Consider the following 24625-nt stretch of genomic DNA (forward strand, 5'->3'; position numbering starts at 1 on the left):
GAACTTGATCTTTCTTAAACTTTTAAACATGAAAAGATTGAAAAAGTGACTTTAAGTGAGTTTAAAATCATGAGAGATAATTTACTGCTGGTTTATGAGCCTGAAATATTGATGTTTGGTGTTTGATGGAGCTGGAAAACATCCAGAAATTAGCAGTTTTTTGTATTTTGTGGTATTTTTTTGTTTGTGTTTATGGTTTTGAATTGCATTTTGGGAGCTTGATCTAGTTTAAGTCGTGAGAGATAATTACTTATTCACTGCTGGTTTACTGCCTGAAATATTGATGTTTGTTTTTTGACAAAGCTGTAAATTTGCAGTAAATAAGCAAGTTTTGGTACTTTGTGCTTCATGTTTTTGTTATTTATTTATGGTTTTGAACTGAATTTTGGGAACTAAATCTTCTTAAATAACTTTTAAGAAGTTTTAAAAAGTGACTTTTATGAACATTTTTGATAATCTTGAGAGATAATCACTTATTCACTGTCTAATATGTTTTAGAATATTCAATGTCGTTTTAAAATATTTGTTTTACATTTTATATAATTATTACAGTAGTGTTTGGTTTCTTCTCTGTCAGTTTAGCCTGTATTATTATGATCATTGTGCTGGATACAGTAAGCTGATAGTGATGCTCAGATGACCTTGTGTGTGTGTGTGTGTGTGTGTGTGTGTGTGTGTGTGTGTGTGTGTGAGCATGCAGAGACTCGTCTAGAGAATATTTTAGGTCTCCAGTAAAGTCAAAAACAGAAGCTAGTGAAGTTTCCATAACAAATATCGGACGGGTTCCAGTTCCAGTAACGGCAGATATGAACCTGCGGGCTACGACACACACTGACCTGAAGACGCCTTATATAAACAAACAGTGCACCAAAAAATGGAAAATTGCTCACTTACTTTGATTTTCTTTTTTTGTTGAATACAAAAGAAGATATTTAGAAGAATGTTGGATTGTTTTTTCTGGGCCTATAACTCTCTTTCTGCTTAAAAAAAATAAAATTAAATTAAATTTACTATGGAAGTTAATGGTTGTCAATGAACAAAAAATACATTTCTGTGCCTAAAAATGAAAATTATGGATGCACTTGGTTCAAAATCTAAACTGAAACCATAACATATTTAATAATTTTTTATCATTTTATTAAATAACATCAAGTGATCTTTTTAAAATTAACTGAAAAAATTAAATAATACAGCTTTTATTGACAATGAACGAGTCAAGATCATTTTTACCAACGTTTCCATAGAAACAGTAGTAATATTTAGGGTCAGGCACATTTGGGGTTATTTCGATAACAGCGCTAAATTGATACTTTTAAAATTGTACCGGAGCCTAAACAGTAAACCGATACTTTTGAGCCACAAAATTATCTGACAGTCTGTTTTTTTTATCATTATAATTGAACAATATAATTATATATTTATAATAAGTTTAAAGTAAACATCAATTCATATTTTATATATTTAAATTGCATTAATATATTTCTTTTGATTATTTGTTAGCATAAATGCAAGATTTGCATTATGAAATTACATTTACATGGAGTCAGTAATCTAATGATTTGCCTTAATCTGAATAAGACGGTAAGGGGATTAAGGTGTTTATATGAGATACCTTCATGATCTTGTTTTACGTTATAGCACATAGATTGATTAACGTCATTGCGTCTCCGCGCTATCAACGTTTCCTCCGCAGTTTAATTTTAGTTTTTAATCTTATGACTTTAACTGCAGTTTGGCACTTTCACATTCATTCAGGAACATTTCATCTGTGTCCACATGACAAAGGTATTGAATGAGACTATGGAGTATGGACTAGTGGAGGAGTGTTGTTTTAATGGAATTTTAAACCCCGCATTTCATGACGCAGATGTCTGTAGTCCTTTAAGATATTCAAAAGTTGCTGTTTACATGGTGACTCTTAATCAGAGTATCGTCTTAATCATATTGACATCAGAGTATGGCTGTCCATGTAAACGTATTAAGTGTAGTCCCAGATGATGTCGCAAGCTGTCAAATGATGTCTTTGCCTTTAAGTTTGTTTGATATTAGTAATCCGATTACAAGTATAAAAAAGTAGTTTACTTTAGTTACAAGTACTTGATGTTTGTAATTTGATTACAAGTATTTTAATACGTACTTCACTCCAATTACAAAAACCTGCTTTTACTAATCTAATCTAACATTATTATAATATTATAATATTACAAATAATTTTACAAGTTCTTGATTTCTGTAATCTAATATTTTTACAAGTTCTTGATTTTTGTGAACCGTTTACAAATACTTTAAAGAGTACTTTACTCTTACTACAAGTACTTTATTTCAGTAATTCGACTACAAGCATTTAAAAAAGTATTTTACACTAATTACAAGTACTTGATATTAGTAATCCAATTACTTTAAAAAGTAGTTTAATTTAGTTGCAAGTACTTGGTATTCGTAATTCAATTACAAGTATTTTAATACGTAGTTTACTCTAACTACAACTACATGATTTTTGTAAACTGATTACAAATACTTAAAGTACTTTAATTACAAGTACTTGATATTTGTAATCTGATTACGAGTATTTTAAAAAGTAGTTTACTCTAATTACAAGAACAGATTTTTGTAATTCAATTAGGAGTATTTTAAAATGTTGCAAGTACTTCATATCTGATTACGAATATTTTATTATGTAGTTTACTTTAATTACAAATACTGATGTTGGTAATCCGATTGAGAGAATTGTTTTTATAATCCAATTAAGAGTATTTTTAAAACTAGTTTACTCTGACTACAAGTACTGGATTTCTATAACTCAGTTATGATTATTTTAAAAAGTAGTTTACTTAAGTTGCAAGTACTTGAAATCCGTAAGTACTTGATGTTTCCAATCTGACTACAAGTATTGAAAAGTATTTTACACTAATTACAATGTAATTAGTAATTACTTAAGTAAGTAATTACTTGTAATCTGATTCTGAGTATTTTATTATGTAGTTTACTCTTTCTACAAGTACTGATTTTGGTTATCCGATTATGAGAATGTTTTTGTAATCCAAATAATATTTTTATTCAATTAGTATTTTTAAAAGTATTTTACTGTAACTACAAGGACATGATGTTTGTAACATGAATACGAGTACTTTAAAAAGTAATTTGCTCTAATTACAAGTACTTAATTTTTGTAATCCAATTATGAGTATTTTTAAAACTAGTTTACTCTGACTACAAGTACTTGATTTCTATAACTTAACTTATTAAAAAGTAGTTTACCTAAGTTGCAAGTACTTGATGTTTGTAATCTGATTACAAGTAGTTTATTATGTAGTTTACTTCAATTACAAGTACTGATTTCGGTTATATGATTATGATAATTTGTTTGGAATCCAATTAAGAGTATTTTAGCAAGTATTTTACTCTAACTACAAGTACTATAAATGTGCAATTTGAATATGAGTATTTTTAAAACTAGTTTACTCTGATTACAGGTACTCAGTTTACTCTGATTACAGAGATTTTTATAACTCGGTTATGAGTATTTTAAAAACTCATTTACTTTAGTTGCAAATACTTGATGCTTGTAATCTGATTATGAGTATTTTTGTAAACAGATTACAAGTACTTTAAAAGTATTTTAATTACAAATGCCTGATTGCAATCCGATTAAGAGTATTTTAAAAAGTATTTTACTGTAATTACAAGTACATATTTCTAATCTGATTTCGAGTATTTAAAAAAGTAGTTTACACTAATTACAAGTTCTTGATTTCTGTAATTCGATTACGAGTATTTTAAAAAGTAGTTTCATTTTATTACATAAGTGCTTGACATTTGCAATCTGATTACGATTATTTTTAAAAGTAGTCTACACCAATTACAAGTACATGATGTTTGTAACCTGATTACGTAATCCAGATGATGTTCACCGATCATTATTCATCATGATGTAATGAATCCTCTGTTTGTCAGCTCAGATCAGCGAGTGTGTGTCAGGAATAGCCGCTGTGTTTATATTTATATTAGCTCTGAGTGTAAGTGGGTGAAGATCTGCATGTGAATGAATCATTGATGCAGCAGATGGTCTTCAGATCCTGAGGAACACACACACACACGCACACACACACACACACTGCATTAGATTCTCATCTTCACACAGGGCTGTAAGCAGAGCTGGAAAAACACACACACACTCAGACAGGAAGGTGTGATTCAGGCTCAGATGAAACTGTCTGTCTCAGGTAGGTGTGTCTCTATCAGGTCCTGTAGTGTGTGCTTCTGCTAGTTTGAGTGGATCAGCAGATACTGAGAGTGAAAGTCCAGTGATTTTTGTTTTTATATAGTAACTTATTATTGGGTTGTTGAATGCTTGAATCTGATTGGCTGATGAGCATTCTAAGGTGTGTGGTTATTGTCAGGTAGACACACAGCTGAAGTAGTTCTGGCAGGTTTTGAGTGCATTAAAATTATATTAATGTATTTCTAAAATGTAATGAATATTAACGCTGGTAATGATCATTAATTTGTGTGTTGAGTCAGTGATGCTGGTGTAGTTGTGCACTGGCTGCTTGTCATGGTGTTGCTAAGGTGTTTCTGGTTGATTTTTGGTTCTGGCTGTGCTGTTTTCAGAGGGATGTTTATCATGTTGCTGAGCTGCACAAATAGAGACGCTCGTGTTCATCCTGCAGAAAACATGCTTGAGTTATAGAGCCCTATCATACACCCGGCGCAATGTGACGCAAGGCGCGATGCAATTGTTGTTTGCTAGTTTCAAGAGTCGTTTTGACGTTTTCCGCCATGCTGTTTAAATAGCAAATGCATTTGCGCTTATATGTGCGCCCAGAGGCGTTCTGCTCTATAAGGAGGTGTGTTGAGGCGCATTGCTGGAGCGTTGCTATTTTGAGAAACTATAATAGATTTTTCAATAGACCAAAACAAACCCGGTCTAAAGTCCAGCGCAGAGCGCGTTAGTTATGCGCCTCGCTTACACACTGCTTAATACACACAAGATGTAGAGCAATACACAAATATCTTTACAGATGAAAAAGATTTAAAATATTAAGGATATATACAGGACATAATATATATATATATATATATATATATATATATATATATATATATATATATATATAGGACATAAAGGATTAAAATAATACAAAACATTTTTTTTTCTAGCTTACATAAATATAAACACCAAACTTTTATGCCTTCTTCATCTCGGGTGGCTTTTTGAGTTTATTAATAACAATTTACTTTTGTATAATGTTATTATTATTAGCAGTATTATTGATTATATCCATATTTATATTTGTTTTATTAAAAACAAGCTTAGATTTGCCCACCTGCAGGTTTCAGACCATATGGGGCACAGCATGTGTATTAGGATATAACTCAGGTTTTTGAGCACACTTCATTATTATTGTTCATTTATTCGTTTGCTGGAAATTAGAACTGAATTTTAAAATAGTTTTGAAGCAAATCTTTGCGCTTAACAAACGCAATTAATTATTTATAGGCTAATTGATTTTTGTGTTTACAACACGTTTCCCTATCCACGAGAGTGAAAGTAAAGAATGAGGAGGCTCATTCTCTCATTCTCGCGCTGCAGATGCTCTGTTTAACTGTGTTTTCGCTAGTGAAATGTTCAGTTTTTACACTTACAAAGTCACCATGTAAATAGCAAATGCACCATGGCTTGACGCAACTGACACTTAAAGGCAATGGGAGATGAGACTCTGACTGGTTTATTCTCAAAACACACCTATAACTCATTAAGAGAATAAACTCAACCCTTTTAGATCATGCGCCATGGCGCAGAGCGGGTTTATCAGTCCTTATATTAGCAAAAGTGGACTCTGACATGCCCTGAATGCGTTTGCGCCCTGCGCTCTGGACTTTGCACCTGGATCGTCAAAATAGAGCCCATGGAGTCAGAATCACTGCGGGCACACACACACACACACACACACACACATCTATATATATATATATATATATATATATATATATATATATATATATATATATATATATATATATATATATATTAGGGGTGTCAAAATTAATCGTTTCTTCGGTGCACCATGATGCAAACGCGGACAATTCAGTATCGGTTCAGTAATAATCACAACCTTTTATTACTGACGTCATTTACCTCATATGCGCTCTGTCGCGAGGGAGGCGATCGCGATCGCGTACACACACACACACACAGTGGCCCATTTGACCTGCTGGCATGGCTTTTCTTCACCTCTCGGCTGTTTTACAGCGTTACTTCTGGATAAAGAGACGAGCGCGTGTCTGCAGAGTTTTCTCCACCGTGTCTATCATACATCAGCTGTGTGATCGCCGCTGCCGCTTATCAGTGTCACTCATCTGTGAAGACCGCAGCGCGCAAGAGCCAATGGCCACCGTTTTTATTGAAAGTGTGACCAATCAAAGAGGTGTAAGAGAACTAGACAAGGATCAGAAATTGAGCTGGATATTTATATTTGTTTATATTATTTGCTAAATGCTCGTGTTGTTTAAAGTTACAGTTTATAAATCTGACTGTTTGTAATAAATTACAAAATTGTATTACAAATAGTGTATAAATATAAATATATTCATACATTTAATACAAGAACTGCTGCTGTGAAGAAAATATAAAACTGTGTATGGAAAGCACCGTCAATGCACCGTGATGCACCGAAATATCGAATTGAACCGAATCGATGGCATGATAATCGTAACCGAACCGTGAGACTAGTGTAGGTTCACAGCTCTAATATATATATATATATATATATATATATATATGTAGAGTTCAGATGCCAAACCCTCTAAATCCATCAGTCCTCTTCTCTTGTAAATGAGCATTCTCTTTCCGGCTCCTCTGATTAGGTTCAGAAGTTTCATATGTAATGATAACCTCATAGAGCTTAGTGTCCACATATGTGGACAGCACATATTTAGCTCTTAGATGGCTATTTTAAAACACTTTGAATGTTTTATATTTTGTTACAGACATACAGTGTCCTCCTGCAACTGTTCTGCAGCAAATGAAATGTCCCAAACACTATTTTAACTGTCCAAAATGGGGAAAAATGTTGTTTTTACTCTCTGATAGTTAAAGCAATTTTAAAAAAAATCTATGTTAAATATGCATTAAAAACAGTCAGGTGAAAGGGTTTATGTAAATTCACAGTACATCATATCAAAAGATCATACTTAATTAGGGTCCAATAAACCCAAAGAGCACAGAGGAAAAAATGCATGTAAAAAACAGCCTGGAGCTTAAGAGGAAAAGGTTATTAGCTGGTAAATCAAATATCTGTTTTTTCATACATGTCACTTCAGACAATTCTGTGGTTTTTAACGAGGGAGATTTTCTTTTGCGTCCAAAACCAGCTAAATCCACTACTGCTTTTACTGCATAAACCTCGAAATCCACCTGAGACAAGACTCTGTAATTAATGGAAGATCACTAAAGATTAATTACAGATTAATTTACCAAACATAAAACACCTGAAATTACAATATAGAAATCTGTCAAGTAAGTGGCGGTTCATTCTGCTGTGGTAAATCAGGGACAAAGCAGAAGGAAAATGAATGAATGAAATCTGTCAAGTGCATTAATCAATAACATTAACACTGACATCAATTACTCAAATCAAATACCTTTGAGGTACGGGACGTTTTCATTTGACGTTCACTGTATACACATACAGTATACACACACACCATCACACTCACACACCAATAAAAATACACATGCACGTGCTCTCTATGTCTAACACACACACATGGTCTCTCTTTATCACACACACACACACACACACACACACACACACACACACACACACACACACACACACACACACACACACACACACAGGAAGCTCTGCTGTTCTACTAATAGTAGTTCTTCACACTAATTCAGGAGTGTGTTTGTGTGTGTGTGTGTGTTGCTGCTCTGGGCTCTGATTGGCTCAAACCTGCTTCCTTCACTTGTGCACTTAACTTTAGTACACTAGTGAGTGTGTATATGAGTGAGGCTGTTTGTTTATGTTATGCGTACATCTGTGTGTGTGTGTTACCTTTGTAGGGTGTATGTGCTGTAAGTGACTCTCTGACCGTGTGTGTGTGTGTGTGTGTGTGTGTGTGTGTGTGTGTGTGTGTGTGTGTGTGTGTGTGTGTGTGTGTGTGTGTGTGTGTGTGTGTGTGTGTGTAGGGTGTGCAGTATGGATCAGCAGGGCTCAGTGGAGAATCTCAGTCAGTCTCTGCGAGGGTTAAACTGCTGCACAAACGCTTCTTCAGACAGTCTGCAGGCACTTTCAGACGCCGGTGAGTAAAACGTGCACACACACACACATACACACCTTTTCATATTCCTTTGTTCTTGATTTGATTTGATTTTTGATTTTTGATTTTTGATTTTTGATTTTTGATTTTTGATTTTGATTTATTTATTTATTTATTTATTTATTTATTTATTTATTTTTGAACAGAAATATCACACATAAAATATCCTTAACAAAAAATTAATTTCTAATTTCTGTTCTTGAAAGATTTATCATATTTATGTATTTATTCTATTATTATTATTATTATTATAAATTTTTGTTATTTTTAATTATTTCGCTTTTTATTATTCAGTTTTTATTATTATTATTAGTAGTAGTATTTGAGTATTATTAGTATTAATTATTATTTCTATTATTATTATTATTATTATTATTATTATTATTATTATTAATTATTGTTATTATTCAGTTTTAGTTATTTTATTATTTTGCTTTTATTAATGTATTACTATTATTATTATTAATTATTATTATTTCTATCATTATTATTTATCATTACTATTAATTGTTATTATTATACCATTTTATTTATTTTATTATTTTGCTTTTATTTATTATTATTATTATTAATTATTAGGGATGTAACGGTATTGTAAATACCGTCATACCGCAATATTAATTTTTTTCGATATTACCGAAGTCGCATGACTCGGTAAAACTATAGGTCTTCTGAGAAAATTTGCTCAGGCGAATGAAGCGAACGGGAGGTAGCGAAAACTACAATCCCCATCATCCCTTGCGGTCTGTTGTCGCTACAGATCCAGTAATGCGGAAATGGAGTGTGCTGCTAGAAGCGGGGATCAAAAAGAGCTGTAAAACTCTAAGGCCCCTTTTACAAGAGTGCATTTTAGTTTTAAAACGGCGTTGTAGAATGAAAACGATCCGCGTCCACACTCGCGTTTTACCCAGCGTTTCTGAACAGCTCTCCGTCCACACCAAAACGCTGAAAACGCACATCACGTGACCACACACACACTCTCGGGCAAGCGCTCCAGCATTTCTACCCAGATGAGAGCTCTGCTTGTCGGACTGCTCATCAAGCATCTCCCGCTGGATCTAATCTCGCTATATTTGCTAAACGTGATATTTCATTCATGTTGTTGTCTTTATCTAACGACATAGGCCAATTCCCTGACTTTGGTCATTGGAATCTATTAAGTTACTTGTTCACGGGTAACATGTTTTGGTTAAGCGCAAAGATAAGTTAATGATTAATCCAGGTACATTGACTGATCGCTTGCCTTTATTTCCTACAATGTATAAACTTATTGTATGTTATACTTTTATAATTATCGATTATTAAAACTGATATTCAGCCAAAGAGAGGGTGCGTTTCGTATTTTCACTGAAATTGAAAGGAGGCAGTTGTTATCGGCTCCGTTTTGTTATAAATATCCACACAGTGAAGATGACGCTCATATATGCAGCACGACGCCTCAACATTTCTGCTGTCTGTAAGTTTTCTAATATTAAAAAGAAAATAGGCAGTTCCTTATATCATGTTTACATTTTATTGATGAGAAAGTGAAACAACGTAGCCAGGGTGATGTGAATGAATTTATAAAGTACACTGTTCCCTTTGAAGATTTACCCGTGTCCTCGATATGTTTTCCATATCAAACTGAGAAGGGGGAGACTGCAGCCTTGATCAAACTTGCGAAGTCTTAACTTACAAGAAGAGGATGCAAGACTGAACTGTGTGTGGGCTACTTAATATTGAGGAAAAGCCCCAATCAGATAGGCGAACGTTTACAGCCCCGCCTCCGTTTTCAGATGTCTCCGTCTTTCCCCATCCACACTGAGACGGAGCAGCAGCGTTTTAGAATGAAAACGGCTTCTCCAGCGTTTCCAAAAAGCTCCGTTTTCGGCGCTCAAGAAATAAGTCATATAAGTCATATCTCTCTTGTCCCAGAAACCTCAGTACCAAATGAGAGTTTTTTTTCTGTTGCAGGGGACATTGTAAATGCCCAGAGATACCAGCTTTTACCAGATTATATTTATATGATAATTTTCCTTTAAACCCATCTCTATCTAAGTGAGTGAGTGATTAAATGTTGAATGTGATGAGTTTTCAACAATACTAAATTAAAAACTTAAATTTTTTTTTTACATGGTTTAATATTTTTTTGTTATTAAAATTGAAGTTCCTGTTTCAAAGCTTACAGATAGATGGCTAATTTGTATGTCATTGACACTTTTGGCACTTTTTTGGAGTATTTTCATAAGTTTTGTTTTTTCCTGTAAATGATTCAATAAATACCGTACCGTGACATTGATACCGAGGTATTACCGTACCGTGAAATTCTGATACCGTTACATCCCTATTAATTATTAATATTATTTCTATTATTATTATTAATTATTATTATACAATTTTATTTAATTTTTATTATTTTGCTTTAATTCCATCATCATTATTATTATTATTAAATATATATTTATTTTTATTTATTATTGTTTAAATTATTTTTTGTAAAATATGTATTTATTTTCATTTATTTAGGTTTTTTTGCTTTTGTTTAATGGTAATTTTTAGGTTATCTTACATTATTATTGTTCTTATTATTTATTGCTTCTGTTTTTTTGTTCAAGTAAACTTATTATATGTGTCATTAATGACATAAAATTGATTGTCAAAAAATAACAAAGCAATAAATAAATAAATAAACAAGTAAATAATAATTATTTTTTTCTATTATTTTTATCAAGTTCTTTCATTTATTTAAATGATTGTAACTTTAGGGAGAGTATTACTGCTAGTAAAATTACACAAACTCTTTACATTAGTCTAATTTCTCAACAAATATATTTAAAAACCAAAATAATAAAGATTTTACTTTAAAAATAATATAAAATAGGCTAAAAAATGCAGTTTCCGCCTTTTTTCTATCCTATAATGCATTGCATCAAATGAAAAGGAAAGTAATAGTGTTCAGTACGTTTTTCTTTATTTCCTCTTCTGAAACGTGCAGATAAACTGTTGTGTTGAATTAAGTGTGTTCTGTTTTCCGTCATGAGCATGCCTAAAATAACCGTGTGCATGCTTTCAAATGAGTGTGTATTTGAGTCAGGATGCTGCCTGCGAAGGGGGCTCCCTATATAGACAGCAGACCGGATGTTCACTATGGTTTCGTGCAGAACTAGCGTCTAAAATTAGTGTGTGAAACTTCCTTTACTGATAATGCGCTGTGATGAAAAGGGAAGCGCGAGTGTGTGTTTATCAGTCATCAGTCCTCGGTGCGTTCCCATGATGCACTGCGGCGCACAGATAATGAATGAGAAAATCAGGGTCTGTGTTTATTCTGGAGACGATTCCTGATGTTCATCTGCAGGCATTCATTAGTGACTCTCTAGAGGAAACACACACTAAAACACACACTAAACACACACTGAACACTCTAAACACACTTTATTTGCACACCTTCATTAGTGTGTCTCTAGAGGAAACACACACTAAACACACAGAAACACACTAAACACATGCTCACCACAATAAACTCACACTAAACACACCACTAATACACACTAACACACACTAAACACTCTAAACACACCACTAATACACACTAACACACACTAAACACACACTGAACACTCCAAACACACTCTAAACACACCACTAATACACACTAACACACACTAAACACTCTAAACACACACTGAACACTCCAAACACACTCTAAACACACCACTAATACACACTAAAGCAGGTCGCACACCAGAAGCGCCGCTCGGCGGCGCGCCGCGCAGCGCCACGCAGCGCCATGTATTTTAGAATTCTAAACATAGGTTTCTATCAGGATACACACACCGGCGCCGCAAGTCGGCGGCTGTCGGCGGCGCCCGGCGACGGCTCAGGACGCAGTTCATTTTTCAGCCGCGCCACAGAGCGCCATCTGATTAGTTTCATGTTAAATATCATTCGAATGTGCGCGTCTGGTGTGTGATACTTTAAACTGTCATGTACGCGCCGTGTCGCGGCGCCGAGCGGCGCTTCTGGTGTGCGACCTGCTTGACACACACTAACACACACTAAACACTCTAAACACACACTAAACACTCCAAACACACTCTAAACACACCACTAATACACACTAACACACACTAAACACTCCAAACACACTCTAAACACTCCAAACACACTCTAAACACACCACTAATACACACTAACACACACTAAACACTCCAAACACACTCTAAACACACCACTAATACACACTAACACACACTAAACACTCCAAACACACTCTAAACACACCACTAATACACACTAACACACACTAAACACTCCAAACACACTCTAAACACACCACTAATACACACTAACACACACTAAACACTCCAAACACACTCTAAACACACCACTAATACACACTAACACACACTAAACACTCTAAACACACACTAAACACTCTAAACACACTCTAAACACACCACTAATACACACTAACACACACTAAACACTCTAAACACACACTAAACACTCTAAACACACTCTAAACACACCACTAATACACACTAACACACACTAAACACTCTAAACACACAATGACCACTCCAAACACACTCTAAACACACCACTAATACACACTAACACACACTAAACACTCTAAACACACACTAAACACTCTAAACACACTCTAAACACACCACTAATACACACTAACACACACTAAACACTCTAAACACACACTAAACACTCTAAACACACTCTAAACACACCACTAATACACACTAACACACACTAAACACTCTAAACACACAATGACCACTCTAAACACACTCTAAACACACCACTAATACACACTAACACACACTACACACTCTAAACACACACTAAACACTCCAAACACACTCTAAACACACCACTAATACACACTAACACACACTAAACACTCTAAACACACACTAAACACTCTAAACACACCACTAATACACACTAACACACTAAACACTCTAAACACACACTTTATTTGCTGACCTTCATTAGTGTATCTCTGGAGGAAACACACACTGAACACCCACTAAACACACAGAAACACACTAAACCATACACTAAACACACTCTAATCACACACCGAACAAACACAACACACTCCTAACACACTATAAATCCACATTAAAATCAAAAACACAAACTAAATAAACACTCTAAACACACAAAAACGCTAAACGACACACAGGAACACACTACAGACATGCTAATCATTATAAATACACACTAAACAGACAGAAACACACACTAAATACACTCTAAACACTCACTGAACAAACACAACACCCTCCAAACACACTCGAAGCACAATAAACACTCTTACTAAACACACTCTAAAAACTGTTTAAACACACGCTAAACACACTAAACACACACACAGAAACACACTAAAGACATGCGAACCACTCTAAATACACAATAAAACATCTACTACACACAATAAACAGACACTAAACAGGCTGAAACCCACACTAACCACAATAAACACACGAAATGCGCTCTAAACACACATTAAACAAACACAACACTTTCCAAACACACTCTGAGCACAATAAATACACACTAAATGCACAGAAACACACTAAATAAGCACACTAAACAAACCCTAAATACACTCTAAACACACACTAAAAAAGCACAACACACTCCAAACACAGTCCAAACACACTTTAACAACAAACACACACTGAATGCACATAAACACAAGAAACACACAATAAACACAGAATTACAGTGAGCACATGCTAACCACAATAAACACAGTACAACATGCACTAAACACACACTGAAACATTCACTAAACACACACAAACACAAGAAACACACACACACACCACACAGAAACACATTAAACACACATATTCACCAAACACACAGAAACACAAGCAACACACACCAAAACACACAAACACAAGAAACACACACACACCACACAGAAACACATTAAACACACACATTCACCAAACACACAGAAACACAAGCAACACACACAGAAACACACACAAACATGATAAACACGCTAAAACATTCACTAAACGTACAAAGACACTAAATACACACATTTAACAAATGACTTAACTAATTGATTGAATTTTTATAATGTTTTTAAGCTAATTCAAATAATTTATACTTTTATTTAAATATATATTAAAAATGTCATCTCAGAAGAAGAATGGGTTGAGATCAGGACACAGACTCATGAATCTCTCAGAATAATTCATGCCTGAGCCATCAGTCACATTGCAGGATTCAGTCACACACACACACACACACACACACACACACACACACACACACACACACACACACACACACACACACACACACACACACACACACACACACACAGGTATCTGCTCTCATGAGTCACACAGCTTTTCCAATCAGTTTAAGAGCCTGAGGCGTTTCCTAGTTAAACTGTAACTACACACACACACACACACACCGCTGTATTATCATCTGTGTATGAGCTGTGTGTGTGTGTGTGTGTGTGTGTGTTCACGCATTAGGAGCCATTCACACAGAACACTCGGAAGCAACTTTAGAGAAAAGGTTCAGTGTAGAACTGGAGAGTATTTAAACACACAAAAGACGCACTAACACAATAAACACATGATAAAACATACATTAAACACACTAACCACGCTAAACACACACTAACAGAATAGACACATGATAAAACACACACTAAACACACAGAAACACACTAAACACATGCTAACCACAATAAACACACACTATAAACACACACTAAGATACACTAATCACAATAAACAAACACTAAAACATACACTAAACACACAATAAACACACACACACTAACCACAATAAACACACACTAAGATACACTAACCACAATAAACACAGACTAAAACATACACTTAACATGCTAACCACAATAAACACACACTATAAACACACACACAAACACACTAAACACACACTAAGATACACTAACCACGATAAACACACAGTAAAACATACACTAAACACATGCTAACCACAATAAAAACACACTAACCACACTAAACACACACTGATACACTAACCACGATGAACACACACTAAAACATACACTAAACACACAATAAACACACACAAAAACACACTAACCACAATAAATACACACTAAGATACACTAACCACAATAAACACACACTGAGATACATTAACCACAAGAAACAAACACTAAAACATACACTAAACACATAAAACACACTAAACACATGCTAACCACAATAAACATACACTAAACACACAATAAACACACACGTAAAAACACACTAACCATAATAAACACACACTAAAATACATTAAACACAATAAACACACACAAAAACACTCTAACCACAATAAACACACACTAAAACATACACTAAACACATGCTAACCATAATAAACACACAATTAACAAACTAACCACAATAAACACACAATAAACACACACAAAAACACACTAACCACAATAAACACACTAAACACACAATAAACACACACAAAAACACACTAACCACAATAAACACACACTAAAACATACACTAAACACATGCTAACCATAATAAACACACTAAACACACAATAAACACACACAAAAACACACTAACCACAATAAACACACTAAACACACAATAAACACACACAAAAACACACTAACCACAATAAACACACACTAAAACATACACTAAACACATGCTAACCATAATAAACACACTAAACACACAATAAACACACACAAAAACACACTAACCATAATAAACACACTAAACACACAATAAACACACACAAAAACACACTAACCACAATAAACACACACTAAAACATACACTAAACACATGCTAACCATAATAAACACACTAAACACACAATAAACACACACAAAAACACACTAACCACAATAAACACACACTAAAATATACAACACACAGACACTAACCACAATTAACACATAGAAATGCACTAAAAATGCTTATATAGATAGATACAGGCAGGCAGGCAGGTAGACAGATAGACAGGCAGGCAGGCAGACAGACGGGCAGATATAATGTAAATTGTGTTGAAAGCTCTAATGTCTAATAATTTTTTCCTTTTCTTTTTCTGATCATGTGACCTAGACTCCACCCTCCGTTCCAGCCCCTCCCCGTTTCCCAGCAGCCCGTTTGGCTCCGCTCCGGCATCGCCACAGCCTTCCAGTCTTGCGCAGTCTTGTGTGTTTCCTAGCAACAGTCTTGCACAGTCTTGTGTGTTCCCTAGCAACAGTCTTGCGCATCAGTTGCAGCCACCGCCGCTGCCGCAGAAGAAGCTAGTGAACCGCACCATCTCTGCACCCAGTGATGTAGGAGTGAAGCCTCTGTCCCGCAGCCGGCTCCACCTGCCCTTCAGCGGCTCCGAAACCAACATTAGCCGTCCCGCAGCCACCGCACAGCCGTCCAACTCGCTCTGCTCCTCTAGTGAATCTCTGGATAATGCCACATCCAGTTCGACTTCGCGGCTCCATGCGCTACTGCCCCCCACAGCCGCCGGCTCCACACTGCAGCTACATGCGCTACTTAGCAATATGGACAGCCGGGAGGGCATATACTCCAAACTGGGTGGCCTATACGCAGAGTCGTTGCGGCGGTTAGCACTCAAGTGTGAAGAGCACTTCACAGGTGGACACAGGAACACACTGAGGTTCAACGAGAGCAACTGGTCGCTCTTCAAACTGACCTGCAACAAACCCAGCTGCCTGTCTGGAGACGCTGTGTATTACTCCGCCTCCTGTGCCTCCGACACACGCAACACATATGCGGTGAAGGTGAGACTTACAGACACTCTGCTGCTAATCTGCTGTTAAAACTATCCTAGAGCACCGTCTGCTGTTAAAAACTAGGCTAGAGCCCTGTGTGGTATTAAAAACTAGGCTAGAGCGCCATCTGGAGTTAAAATTAGGCTAGAACATTGTATGGTGTTTAAAACTAGGCTAGAGCATCGTCTGTGGTATAAAAAAAAAAACTAGACCAGAGTGTAGTCTGTTGTTTAAAAACTAGGCTAGAGCACCATCTGTAATTTAAAAACTAGGCTAGAGCGCTGTCTGTCGTTAATAACTAGGCTAGAGCGCTGTCTGTGGTTAATAACTAAGCTAGAGCGCTGTCTGTGATTAAAAACTAGGCTAGAGCACTGTCTGTGGTTAATAACTAGGCTAGAGCGCTGTCTGTGGTTAATAACTAGGCTAGAGCGCTGTCTGTCGTTAATAACTAGGCTAGAGCGCTGTCCGTGGTTAATAACTAGGCTCTGTCTGTGGTTGATAACTAGGCTAGAGCGCTGTCTGTTGTTAATAACTAGGCTAGAGCGCTGTCCATGGTTAACAACTAGGCTAGAGCGCTGTCTGTTGTTAATAACTAGGCTCTGTCTGTGGTTGATAACTAGGCTAGAGCGCTGTCTGTTGTTAATAACTAGGCTAGAGCGCTGTCCGTGGTTAATAACTAGGCTCTGTCTGTGGTTGATAACTAGGCTAGAGCGCTGTCTGTTGTTAATAACTAGGCTAGAGCGCTGTCCATGGTTAACAACTAGGCTAGAGCGCTGTCTGTTGTTAATAACTAGGCTCTGTCTGTGGTTGATAACTAGGCTAGAGCGCTGTCTGTTGTTAATAACTAGGCTAGAGCGCTGTCCGTGGTTAATAACTAGGCTCTGTCTGTGGTTGATAACTAGGCTAGAGCGCTGTCTGTTGTTAATAACTAGGCTAGAGCGCTGTCCGTGGTTAATAACTAGGCTCTGTCTGTGGTTAACAACTAGGCTAGAGAGCTGTCTGTGGTTAATAACTAGGCTAGAGCGCTGTGTGGTGATAAAAACTAGGCTAGAGCACCGTCTAATGTGTAAAAAGTAGCCTAGCCTAGTAGTAAACTAGGCTAGAGTGTAGTCTTTAGTTAAAAATTAAGCAAGAATGCTGTTTGTGGTTAATAACGAGGCTAGAGCACTGTGTGGTGTTAAAAAAACTAGGCTAGAGCACCTTCAGTTGTTAAAAACTATGGCTAGAGCGCCGTCTGTTGTTTAAAACTAGCCTAGAGTCCAATCAGCTGTTAAAATAGATTTCTCAGCTGATTTTTTCCCCACAGCTCCAGGTTATGAAACAGGATATATATTGTGTGGAAAAGCCTAGATTGACCATGCTCTAATGCATATTTCCCCTGTGTGTGCAGATCTGCAAGGGCCAGACGTCGGACAGTAAGCAGACTCATCTGTACGGCCTGTCGGTCCAGCAGAGCGTCCCTCCACACTTCAACCTCCAGCAGGACTGCGGTCACTTCATCGCATGCGTCCCGCAGAGCATGCTCCCCACCGAGGAGAACACACCCGCCGCAGCAGCGCCCCCTACAGAGCAGGAGCGCGTGGTGGTCATCACACGAGACGTCCCGCACCAAACCGTAGCCGATTTCGTCCGAGACTGGGAGTCGTTCCACCGCGCACAGCCTGAGGTCTACGAACGGCGTGTGTGTTTTCTCCTGCTGCAGCTGTGCACGGGTCTGGAGCATCTGAAAGCGCACGGCGTCACGCATCGAGATCTCTGCATGGAGAATCTGTTGTTAATACAACACCGTCAATCCGCAGACCCGCAGCAGCAGAGTCTCCCGCGCCTCGTCATCAGCAGCTTCGCCAAAGCTAAACGCAGAAACAATGACGAAATCGCGATTAGCGCCGATCCCCGATTTAAACGTGACCACGCTAGACTTGCGCCAGAAATCGTCTCCGCTGCTCAATATCGTAAATTTGACGAATTTCAGACGGGGATTTTGATTTACGAGCTCTTGCATCGACGTAATCCATTCGAGTCGACGCCAGCGCTAAGGCAATACAAATGCGACGAGCTGCCCCCGATCCCCAGCGTGTCCCTGTACTCCTGCGGGCTGCATAGACTAGCACAGCTCCTCCTAGAACCCGATCCCGGACGCAGAATACACATCCAGGAGGCCAAACGGGTGCTGCAGGCGCTGCTGTGGGGTCCGCGGCGGGATCTGCTGGAGCAGCCGTGGGTTTGCGGATCTGTTCGGCGACACACACACGGGCGGCAGGACGGTCTGCAACACACACACGCGCAGCAGGACGGTCTGCTGAACTGGCTGGACGTGAAGCGAGCGCTGCTGATGATGAAGTTCGCCGAGCGCTCGCTGGAGCCGCAGAGGAACGCAGAGCTGGAGGACTGGCTCTGCTGTCAGTACTTCTCCAGCGCAAACCCCAGAGCACTGTGCCAGACCGCTGAGCTGCTCTACAACACCACATTCACACACTAGTACACACACACTCACTGGTATATACACACACACACTGACACTTACTACTGTACACACACACACAAACATACTCTCTAGTATAAATGCGCACACACACACACACACACACACAGACTTGTTCTTACATCCTGGTGGGGACTTCTAAAGCTGTAGTGATGATTCTACTGTACAAACTGAATATTCAGACAGACACACACTCATGCTCACACACACTAGTATACATACACACACACTAACAAACAAACAAACGCACACACACAGACTTGTTGCTACATCTCATATTCACTAGAATGCATAAATAGACACACACACACACACACACACACACACACACACACTAGTATTCCTACAAAGACACATATACACATACTCACTAGTATACATAAACACACATACACAATCACTAGTATACATACACACACATGCACTCACACAGACACACACTGGTATACACCCACATACTCAGTCATACTCACTTGTATACAAACACACTACAAAGTATGCATACACAGACACACATACATATACTCACTAGTATACATACACACACACACACACACAGACTAACACACACACAAACAGACCTACAAACACAGACTTGTTGCTCTATCCCATACTTTCTAGTATGCCCACGCAAACACACACACACACACACTCACACTAGCATACACACACACACACTCACTAGTATACATACTCACACACACTAGTATAAACACACACACACACACACTAGTATACACAATTCACACACTCACTAGTACACACACACAGAGACTTGTTCTTGCATCCTGGTGGGGACTCCCATAGCTGTAATGATGTTTCTACTGTACAAACTGAATATTCAGACAGACACACACTCATGCTCACACACACTAGTATACGTACACACACACACTCACACTGGCATACACACACACACACACACACACTCACTAGTATACATACGCACACAGTAGTACACACACACACTAGTATACACAATTCACACACTAGTATACATACACATACACTGACACTCACTAGTATACATACACACACACACTCACTAGTACACACACACAGAGACTTGTTCTTGCATCCTGGTGGGGACTCCCATGGCTGTAATGATGTTTCTACTGTACAAACTGAATATTTAGACAGACACACACTCATGCTCACACACACTAGTATACATACACACACACACTCACACTAGCATACACACACACACACACACACATACACACACACACTCACTAGTATACATACGCACACACACTAGTATACACACACTAGTATACACAATTTACACACTAGTATACATACACATACACTGACACTCACTAGTATACATACACACACACTCACTAGTACACACACACACACAGACTTGTTCTTGCATCCTGGTGGGGACTCCCATGGGTGTAATGATGTTTCTACTGTACAAACTGAATATTTAGACAGACACACACTCATGCTCACACACACTAGTATACATAAATACTGACACACACACACACACACACACACACTCTTGCAGTAAAGACACACACACACACGTGTCCTGAGCAGGAGGATCTGACCTCTGTGTGTGTGAAACAGCAGCACTGACCGCTGGCCCACAACATTCCTCTGTTATTCTAACTTGTGAAATGTTGTGATCATCCGCTCTGACAGACTCCGCATCCGCCACACTCACCTCCTAATCAGAGAGGGAAGATTAAACACACAGCATATCTCCTCTTTAATAACGGGGTAAAGGAGTTCAGATTTTATTGAATTGAGATTATTTACATCATTCTTAGGACTTACTATGCAAAATTAATCTATATTTGGTTTTGTTAAAAGGGTCATAAATGTAAATTCAGAATCCCCAAAATGTTCAGGCTAAATCCACTGGAATGGGAATTAAATAGTACTGCCTTTTTAATTAATAAGAAATATTTGACTGCATTAAGATATTACTACTCATCAAAATGTTCCTTTTTTATAGTGCAAATTATTGTAATAATGAAAACATTTTATTAAAAGTGATAATTTGGTTTTGTTAAAGTGTTCAGACCTCATATTTAAGACATGACTTGTTTACTTTATACTTAAGACTTACATTTATATTCATATTTTCATTAGATAAGATGACTTTTCAGAAGGAAAAATGTAAAATGTTTGGTTTATTAATAAACGATAAAGTGAAGCAAGTATATAATTCAATATACATATCATTTCCCTTAATTATGTACAAGTATATATAAATCCACAAAAATCAGATGTGGTTATAATACTTTTTTAATGCAATATATTTTTTTCATTACAATTGAGCACATTTTAATAGACTAAATTACTGTAATGCAAAAGAAAACATCACATTATCTTATTTTATTTCCATATTTTCATTAAATAATTTCCTTTATTTTCAGAAGGAAAAATGAAAAATGTTTGGGTTAGTAATAAAACAAAAATCAAACAAATATATCATTCAATATACATATAATTTCCCTTAATTATGTACAGATTTTATATCATTTTGATTATTTATTTTTATATTATTGTAAGACATTAGAATATTTTCAATGCAAAAAACAGATGTTGCTGAAAATATTATTAATACAGTTTTTTTTTGTCACAGTAAACAGATTGTTAGGCATATAATTTCCCTTAATTGTTAACAGATTTTTAACAAATTTTTATATTATTTTAGTATAATTATAGGCCCTTTTTATGCCAAATCACTGTAATTCAAAAGAAAATACCCTTATCTTCTAAAGTAAGGATGACGGTCCTCTTTATTTGGATGCTATGCATTTCAAAAATGTATTTATTTACTAAAATTAGCATAAAATTACAGTTACGTGTAATGTTAATTCAGTTCTAAAATAAATTAGCATATGGAAAACTGTGTTTAATTCTCAGTTCAAATGTAAACGTCTCAATGCAATCAGATCTTAGCTTTTGCTCTTGGAAAGTAAGCTCATGATGTGGCGGTGTGGTGGGGTCTGCTGCTGTTCGCTGATCAACACTGTGAGCGTCCGTGTGAATGTGTTCTGCACTCATACAAACTCAGCGGCTGTAAAACCTGCAAGCATCTCGTCTTCCTGCCGCTTTTTAAGCTCTCGTTAAACTTCCTGTTTGATGTCTGAGCAGAGGCCACTTCCTGGTGCAATATTCAGAGCTTCCTGTGGTTCTGCCGGACACTCCGTCTCGAACATGTCTGTTGGAGTCAAACGTTTATGGCTGATTTATTTAGTGCCTTTTGTGATTTATATTTTAAAGGGGACCTATTATCAGCAGCGCTGGAATATCTCCAGCCTCTCATGATCAGACGCTTTGATTGACATTCTCCCTTTGTACATGTCATCAGAGGGGGGAAGCCCCGCCCACTAGTCTCTCTCATTAGCATCTCCAGCAGCCCTGAGTGAGAAGCAGCGGTCTGTCCATTAGCCATTAGAGTGTTTGAGCTGCTGAAGATCATGTCAGAGGATTATAGATGTGGAGTTTTAGATGAACTAGAACATAGACTGACAGCTGTCCGTAGCTCCGCCCTTTTCTGAAAAGAGCACAATCTCATTTGCATTTAAAGCGACAGTCACTTAAATAGCGGATCAAAACTTGGTCAGTTTCAGAGAGCTGGAGAACATTATCTGTGTGCTGTTCTCAGCTCAAACTCCACACACACACACACACACACACACACTCGAGAGACATTATTATTCTGCTTGTGTTGTAAAAAAGAGCATAAATAGGTCCCCTTTAAAACTGATTGTTGATGTAAAACTTGATCATTTAGAGCTTAAAGGAATGAAACTGTGAGTCTGGCATTTCACAGAAGACTAAATCGATTATTTGTGTGTGTATATAAGTTGTGAAGCAGGTCTTAATCTTGATTATGTTTATATATTACGTCTTATTTTACTTTAAAGGAGCAGGTGTTTAATTGCGTTGCGTTTAGAAATAAAGCCACTGGACTGAAACACTGTACTTTACTGTATTTTACTGTAGTCATGTCAGTAAGTGTGTCAAAGACATCTGCAGCGCTCAATAAAGTGTCATATTTTCACAGATTTTTCTGATTTGATTTGTGTGTCGGTGAGCGAATATGACTTGTGGGAAAGGGAATTGCTGAATTTCGTGTCTTGTTTAGTCAACCCGGGCTCATTGTGGTAACGTAGCCCTGCGGACGTTTCTGCAGACCGCGAAATATGTCCCGGGAGGTACGTATTCGAGCAGTTTTTGTTTTCGCGGATCCGCGAGAGGCCGATGTGCGCGCTTTTTCGCGTCTCGGGAACGCACACCGTTCGCGCCCGCACTGTTCTTGTGTGAAAAGCCGCCGGAGGCCGCTGTGGAGCGACCGTCCATCCGACTGACTGACTGAACGATCGACCGAGCGGCCGGCCAATCGGCCGACCTGGCCGCCCTCCTCTTCCTCCTCCTCCTCCTTCCCTAAATCCAAGCGACGGTTTACAAAAGCCGTCCAGAAAAAAAAAAAGCAAAAGCCCACGTCTTTGATTTCGACTGCGTTTTCGGATCTCGCCGCGTTCTCGCCCTTATTTTTTGGATTCAGTTTTTCATCTTACCTGATTTCTAGAACCGCTCTTCCCCGAACTCAATCCCGGTCGTACCCGCGGCCGGCTCATCCTCCTCCGGGCCGCCGCTCCGCCGACGTAACGCTGCGAGCTAGGCGGACAAACTGGTTGCAGCGGGAAAGCCCTCCACACGGAGGCGAGCCGTCAGCCGGCGAGCGAGAAGAGGAGGAGCGGAGCAGCGTCACACCGCCCAGCAGCGTTCGCTCGAAAAAAACTAAAAGCGGCCATATGTACCTCCGGCCACGTAAATCGCGGCCTCCAGAAACGTCCGCGGGGCTAGGTTTCCCGAATGAGCTTGGGTTGTGTTTAGTAATTGTGTGTTTGTGTCTCACACTTCGGCTTTTCTCCCTCAGATTTACAACTTTACTTTTTACAATTGTTTAGATGTTTATTTCACTTGGAATTCCAAGTTTGCGCCCCACAATTACGACTTTGTCCTTCAAGACTCTAGGTTGAGCTCTGGGGTCTGTTCTT

The 24625-nt window shown here is 37.7% G+C and overlaps 1 protein-coding gene across 4 annotated transcripts in view; it reads left to right on the forward strand.

Moving 5' to 3' along the window:
* The window catches only part of prag1 (PEAK1 related, kinase-activating pseudokinase 1), a 50520-nt gene extending 26891 nt beyond the window's left edge, over positions 1–23629 (forward strand). For 2 of the 4 annotated variants that reach the window (XM_087300468.1, XM_087300469.1), the window contains exons 4-6: positions 8198–8310; positions 16437–17119; positions 18501–23629. In XM_087300468.1, the coding sequence (XP_087156594.1) occupies positions 8198–8310; positions 16437–17119; positions 18501–19589 (1885 nt within the window). In that variant the 3' untranslated portion in view covers positions 19590–23629. Of the gene's footprint in view, positions 1–8197; positions 8311–16436; positions 17195–17253; positions 18165–18500 lie in introns of those variants that run through there. The other 2 variants (XR_015519770.1, XM_087300470.1) reach the window with 2 other exon arrangements.
* The last annotated feature ends 996 nt before the right edge of the window (positions 23630–24625 follow it).

This window comes from Danio rerio, chromosome 21 (assembly GCF_052040795.2).
Source record: "Danio rerio strain M-AB ecotype USA chromosome 21, GRCz13ab, whole genome shotgun sequence".
In the NCBI taxonomy this organism is placed as follows: Eukaryota; Metazoa; Chordata; class Actinopteri; order Cypriniformes; family Danionidae; genus Danio; species Danio rerio.